The sequence below is a fragment of the Lactuca virosa genome, chromosome 1 (genome assembly GCF_052849685.1).
Source record: "Lactuca virosa cultivar CGN04683 chromosome 1, Lactuca_virosa_CGN04683_v6, whole genome shotgun sequence".
Taxonomy (NCBI): domain Eukaryota; kingdom Viridiplantae; phylum Streptophyta; class Magnoliopsida; order Asterales; family Asteraceae; genus Lactuca; species Lactuca virosa.
The window spans coordinates 277,528,743-277,535,869 of NC_136426.1; the positions used below are offsets into that span (position 1 = coordinate 277,528,743).

Genomic DNA, 7,127 nt, shown 5'->3' on the forward strand with positions numbered 1-7,127 from the left:
AGTATGTTACCCTTTCAAATCATTATTACTAAAATAAATTGTTGGTTGTAAAAATAAATTGATAAACATTATTAGCAAAAAGCTACAAAAAATAAAAAAGAAAGTTATACTACCTCCGTCCCAAATTAATTGTCCATATTTGACTTTTAAAATCTTTATTCTTCTACTTTGATTTTAAATATTTTTTCTTTTTGATAGACAATATTTGATGCAAAATATATGAATGGATTGTATTTTAAATGTCTTTTCATTGCTATAAGTTTCAAAGTATTATATAACACAAATAAAAATATTTAAGGTCAAATTTGAAGAAAAAAGACTTCAAAAGTTAAAAGTGGATAATTAATTTGGGACGGAGGGAGTATTAAAAAACAGTAACAATAGTTACAAAAAAAAAAAAAAGTTTTTGATAAATATAAAATTTTGAAACTATACCTATTTGGTAAACTTTTAAAACTATACCTATATTGTAAATATTTTTTTTGAAAACAGATCAAAAACTCCAACAACATGAACGTTTAGTATCTAATAAGAATATTCGTAAGATCTTATTAACTTTTAGTAAAAGATACAACAATGTTGAAAAATAAACTACATGCTGTAAATAGAAACACTGCTTATAGAAATATGCATTGCCTTCGCTTCTGTTGCCTTCTCTTCATCTTTTTTGGTGGCCTCAACCCAACCCTAATCGCTGTGTCGAACACAGCCTTTACGTTCTGAAGCAAATGCAATATAGAAGTCAGAACAAGGCCATAGAGTTGTGGCATAGTAGAACCCAAATATATTTGTTTACGTAAAATTGATGTCTCAAGTTGGTGATGAAACTAGTGATAAAGAAAAACAATTTTGAAAATCATGGCATAATCAATAAAATGCATAATAACCCTACTCTTTTACAGTAATATATTACTCCATGAACATAGGCATATTCCTTTTATGGAAAAATGAAATCAAACCGTTTTTTGGTTGAATCAGCATGGAGCCCTAAAACCAAAAAAGTATTAAAACATCAAAGTGAAATTCACTTATACCTTTTGGGTTTTGGAACTACATTCAACATAAGCAACTGCACCAATCATATTTTTGAGTTCTTCTCCCTGAAGTATTTAAAAACTTTAAGAATCGCACAATTAAGTCATATAGATCCCCAGTATTGCCAGACATTTAACATTTCTTTCTTTGTAGTATAATAACTCAAGGTTTGTGTACCTCAGATATTGTAACTGGAGTTGCATTAGGATGATTTCTCAAGTACTCCATATCTTCTCGTAAGTCTGTAGTATAATTTTATAAGAGTTTTTAGATTGATATGCATGCTAGAAAAATAGAGAACTACATGAAATGATTAGAAAGGATCCTGCGAACAATTCTACATGGGTGAAACTCGATGAATGTAACTTACCAAGCTTAGTCCCCACAAGGACTACAGGCACAGATGGTGCATAATGCCTGAGCTCCAAGATCCACTGATCGATAGTAACAAAATACAATGTAAAATAATTAGAAAATAAATGGGTTATTGAATTTTCATTGTTACAAATTTGAAAAGATGCAAATGCAATGAACCTTCCTGTAGATGTTGTCATAACTTGCTTTGTTAATAAGAGAGAATGCCAAGAGAAAAACATCTGCTCCTCTGTAACTAAGTGGCCTTAATCTGTTGTAATCTTCTTGTCCTGTTTGATTCAATCTTGCAATGCATGAAATTAGAAATATATAATCCATTTTTATATGTAATTTTTTCTACTTTTATTTCAATGGGAGGAGCGGCTTATTTAAAAAATTGATAATATAAAGAGAATAGTATAAATTCAGCGAAAATCATTAATCACTTACTAAAAATTAGCCAAAATTTTTGGAAATGATGCTGATAGCCAATCCGAGCCTACCCAATCGCAGGTGAAAATGTCATATGCCATTTGATTGGCAATTTTGGTTATTTCTTAAATTTTTGGATATTTCTTGATAAATGCTTATGTTTTTTTTTTTTACTAAATTTGTCTTTTTATTTTCAAATATTAAAGACTACGGGTTGAAATATTAAAGACTACGGGTTGAGACCCACGTATTAGATGAGTTTATTTAAAAAAAATTAAATATAAAATTTTAACAATTTGAGAAGTTTGAATTTATAAGAAAAATGATAAAACTTTTTGAATTATTAAAATAAATGAGGCTTTAATACATTTGAATACATTACATATATAAACCCTTTCTAATAAATACCTTATATATATTACCTTACATATTAGATGTGAAATTTTAATTTAATAAAATGAAAAATACAATAAAATGACATGTGGAAGATGATAGAAAATTAAAAAATTCTAGAAAATGTCATGTATCCAAACCAAGGAGAAGAGGACATGTGGCAAAAATATTTGGATTTATTAAGGAGGATTTTATTTAAAATAAATTAATACAAACATCAAAAAGAATTTGGAAGTTTGATCGTATTACCAGCAGTATCCCACAAGGCAAGGTTTACGGTACTTCCATTAACCACCACATTAGCACTGAAGTTGTCAAAGATTGTAGGAACATAATCCTTTCATCAAAAAGAAAAAAAAAAGACACAAACAAATAGAATTAATTTCTTTTTCCAAATGAGATAACAATCAAAAAAGCAAGTATGAAATATATAAACTGCATTTAATTTATATTTTATAAACTAATATTATCAGAACCCGACCATATTAGAGAATCCAGTAGCAGCCCATTGCATTTCATGTTATTTGTTTGATAAAGTATTTGGGATTTAGTTTTTAAACGAAATGTAGTTAATTTGTTGAACAAAATTTTCATATGTTGCATTTATAAAAAAACATTTGTAAAAAACATAGTACTAGAATGATGAAAGCCTACCGATGGAAAGGTGTTGCTGGTATAAGAAACAAGCAAGCAAGTTTTTCCTACTGCTCCATCTCCGACTGTGACACATTTGATAAATCTAATAATGTTTGTACTCGTATTCATTGGAACTGTTCTATTTCTTAAACCTGATCTTCAGAGAATTAAGCTATTCAAATTAGTGCACTTTATATCAGAGTCGATCTTGATTTAAATGAGAAGCTTTAAAATCTCCTGTCAAAAAGAACAAAATCTTAACAACCTGAAATAATGAGCAGGTGTCGTAGGAAATCTTTTACTTCACTTTAAAGGGCAATGCCATATTGGATTTAGGAAATGATTTATCAAAAGTTGGTATGGTGGGGTTTGTGTTGGGAGGTTTGGTTGTATAAAAGAAGGAAGAGGAAAATTAAATCAATAATTTTGATAAACCTTACCACTAATTATTATTATTATTATTATTATTATTATTATTATATAAACACACACAGAGACTAGTACGGTATCCGTACGATCAACAACGTCAAATAGTTATTTCGGTGAAAAGTTTCAACCGATGATTTGTTACTTTTCAACGTACCACTTCAGTTAGTAATAAAATTTTGTTAGTTTAAAATAAGAGAAATTAAATACCATCCTACATTCCTTCCAACATATATTTCTATCCATTTGAAATAATGACAACTGTATTCGAATATTATTAATTTTATCCAAATATGACATATATGACAATTTCACATGGGTAAAAATATAAATAGAAAAAAAATATAGAATGGGTAGAAATATAAATAGAAAAAAATATAGGATGGGTAGAAATATAAATAGAAAAAAAATATACGAAGATATTTAATTTCTAATTAATAATAAATATATATTATAATTTTAGATTAAAAATTACGTTATAAGTAGAAATTGGAAATGACTACGAAAAAATTTATTATTATTTGACACATTAAAAATATAAACTTTTTATTGCTTTGTGTATTGAACGGTTTTTACGTGTTAAGTTCTTATATTTTATATTTTGGGTTAAAATAAAAATAAAATGTTTTTATGGTCGAGTCTCACATATTTTAACCTTGAGTTAATCGGGTTTAAAAAAAATGTTTTCATTCCATTTGAAGAAGACATTGCTACTTTGGATTAAAAAGAAACATACGTTTTAAACTAAAATCACAATTACATATACTATGATAATTTATTTACAATATAATTTTCAGAGAAAAACTAAACATGAATATATATCTTGAAAAAAGTTGAAACTGAAACATAAAAGTCGTAAATAATACAAACCATGGCGAGTGACGTTATGAAATTAGAGGTCATGGATTAAGTCTTATTAGAAAATATATGTTGTATTTTGCAGTTTAGAAAAAATTATATAAAATAAAATAAATAAAAGTCGGTAGCATATTTAGTGCGAACAAATATTGAGAATGAACGATTAATGATCTAAAATGCATCACACATGAATTCATCGAATAATGGTTTCTATAGATTTAACGTGAAAAAACATATTTTAGACTTTCATAAATTAATTATGATAACACAAATTAAGTTACTTATAATGTTTTCTATAGATTAATTTTAAATATTATATTTTTTAAATGGGAAAAAATATCATACAAAAGCTTTTATATATATTAAACAATAATTCTTTTTATTTAATATGGTGAAAATATAAAATTTTATGTGCATTACACTTAATTTATTTTGTTTTTTATTCACAGTTTGCTTTTAGTTGTAATAATATAATTTTAGTAGTACTCATAATGATATTTGTGGGTTTTAAATTCTTTTAACCGTTAGAAAGTAATATTATTTTGTATTTTCAACATATTTCATAATCATCCCACTTCTTTTTTTTTCTCTATATGCTTCTTGGTAAACACTAACGTATTTTTCGGCACTTTCATTAAGTCGTTTATAACGACCTTTCATTTGAGCTATGTTCCTGTTATCATGCTTTCCTGAGTTTTCCGTTTTATTTGCATTATATAGCTCATTCACTTGTGCCCATATTGATGTTTTCTTTTTGGTTTTTTGACATGACGTTCATCTTCACTATCGATACAATATACTGAGATTAAAGTGATATCTCATCAGCATCCTATTTATCACCTCTTGGGTTTTTTCTGGTATTTTGCGAGGTTTGAAAATTTTCAGTGAGAGGAAATTGATTAGGATATGCGAAGAACTGTGAGGTTTCATAGCTTTGAAAGTTTTGATAATCTTGAGAATCATCAAGATTTAAAATGGAATTTGGATCCATCTTATAGAAGAAATCAAAATGGTTTAGAAATGAAAAGTTGAGATGAGATATGATGTCCTATTTATCACCTCTTGGGTTTTTTCTGGTATTTTGCGAGGTTTGAAAATTTTCAGTGAGAGGAAATTGATTAGGATATGCGAAGAACTGTGAGGTTTCATAGCTTTGAAAGTTTTGATAATCTTGAGAATCATCAAGATTTAAAACGGAATTTGGATCCATCTTATAGAAGAAATCAAAATGGTTTAGAAATGAAAAGTTGAGATGAGATATGATGTATATCAATATCATACTCTATTTATAGAGAAAAAAAAATTTTGATTTTAGTATTTTTTTTCGTATTTTTTTGACAGAGATAATATTAGATTTTTAATAGATAATGATTTTTATCCTAAAACTATATATTCTTATCCAAAGAAAATATAATGAGCATTTTCTATCATCAACACGTGGCATTTGGCATTTGGGAGTTGTGTGATCTTTTGTGAGCTGCGGTCGCATGGGTGGCCTAATTCACCAAAATTAAATCATTTTTTTTTCAATAAAACTCATGAGGTGCTCACCAAAAACCCTCCAATGGGGTAGTCTTACGCTGCTATTTATGGCAAAATAATGCAAAAAATATGAATATATGTTTATCCATTGATATAGAAGTATTTTTCATTAAAACCAATCATTTAAAGACTTAGGTCGGAAGGAGTGATGTATGACATGTCATGCTGCCACATCAACTTTTTAGGAGTCACTTCACAGTCACATTGTTTTTACTACAAGAGATGCATGACATGCCATTTTTAAGGATGGGTCAAATTGGTAAAAATAAAAAAATAAAAATAAATAAACATACGCTCACATGCACATTTTCTCTTCCCTTTCACCTCACCATTCAAAAGCCATATGAAGCCAAGAAGATTGACATGCCACCATCATGGGATGGTGTATGCCATGGATGCGAATGTCTTGTCGAGCTATATGTCGTCCCACTGCCTCAAGAAAGATTTTGATGGCTTCCAATCGGGCAACATGTGTGTATATCTCTTCACAATCGACGCTTTCAAGTCCCCAACCAACGAAACTTGCTTTGTTTCGAATAATGATTCATGCATTGTCAACTTTTTTTCTAAACATCCAGCTAGTTACAACAACTTTGTGATTTCATGGTTTGGGAACTAGAGTTCAGACCTTGTTTCTTTCGAATTCTACTAATTCTTTTTATGCTGATATGATCCAGTCAAATTCATCAAAATCTTTTTCAATCATTTTGGGTTCTATCTTTCATAGATAAGTAGAAAAATGGCATTATTGTTGAATATCTTTTCCAGCTGGATTTTATACGCCAACATCTGGATTACCAATGATTTGGTTGTGTGCATTATTTTTTTTAATCCAAATATGAAATATTGGAATAACTCTTTCAATTGTTGTTTTGAAGGTATGTCAGTTGTTTGATTTTGATGAATTCTGGAGATGTCTTCTAGTGGTTGCGGATCAACATGTGAACAGTCTGCAAATGACTTTTTCTGAGAACTAGTGATTTGTGGATCAAAATTCTTATTATCATCCGCATCTGGATCTGTAGCTATAATAAAAGGATTCGTGATGTCGTTTTGGAATGTTGAAAAAACTTCTTCAATTCAGTAAGCGATAGGCCATCCGATTTGTTGAGTATCCAAGGAAAATTGCTTCATCGGCTTTGGATTGGAACTTTGTCCAATGTTCTTTGTTATTCTTCACAAAACACATATAACCAAACACTTTGAAAATTTTGACATTAGCCTTATGATTGTTCATACTTTGATATGCAGTTTTGTTGAGATGTTATTTAATGATGCTTCAGTTTTGAAGAAAGCAGGTGATTGAGATGACTTTAGCCCAAAAATGATAAATAGGCAAAGTTTAACATTGACCGAGCAACCTCCACCAAGATTCTATTTTTCTTTGCAACCACACAATTTTTTGAGGTGTGTAAGGAGCAACGAGATTGGGTTGAATCCCTTTGGAAACG

At 28.9% G+C, this 7,127-nt stretch overlaps 1 protein-coding gene across 1 annotated transcript; it reads right to left on the reverse strand.

Annotated features, from left to right (window-relative positions):
- Positions 1-617: 617 nt before the first annotated feature.
- On the reverse strand, positions 618-2,979 carry LOC145109429 (rac-like GTP-binding protein RAC13). Its single transcript, XM_079046581.1, has 7 exons — positions 2,869-2,979; positions 2,464-2,551; positions 1,570-1,679; positions 1,406-1,469; positions 1,213-1,277; positions 1,035-1,100; positions 618-719 (listed from the first exon to the last, which is right to left on the reverse strand). The coding sequence occupies exons 1-7, from the start codon at positions 2,977-2,979 to the stop codon at positions 618-620; spliced, it is 606 nt and encodes a 201-aa protein (XP_078902707.1).
- Positions 2,980-7,127: the final 4,148 nt, after the last annotated feature.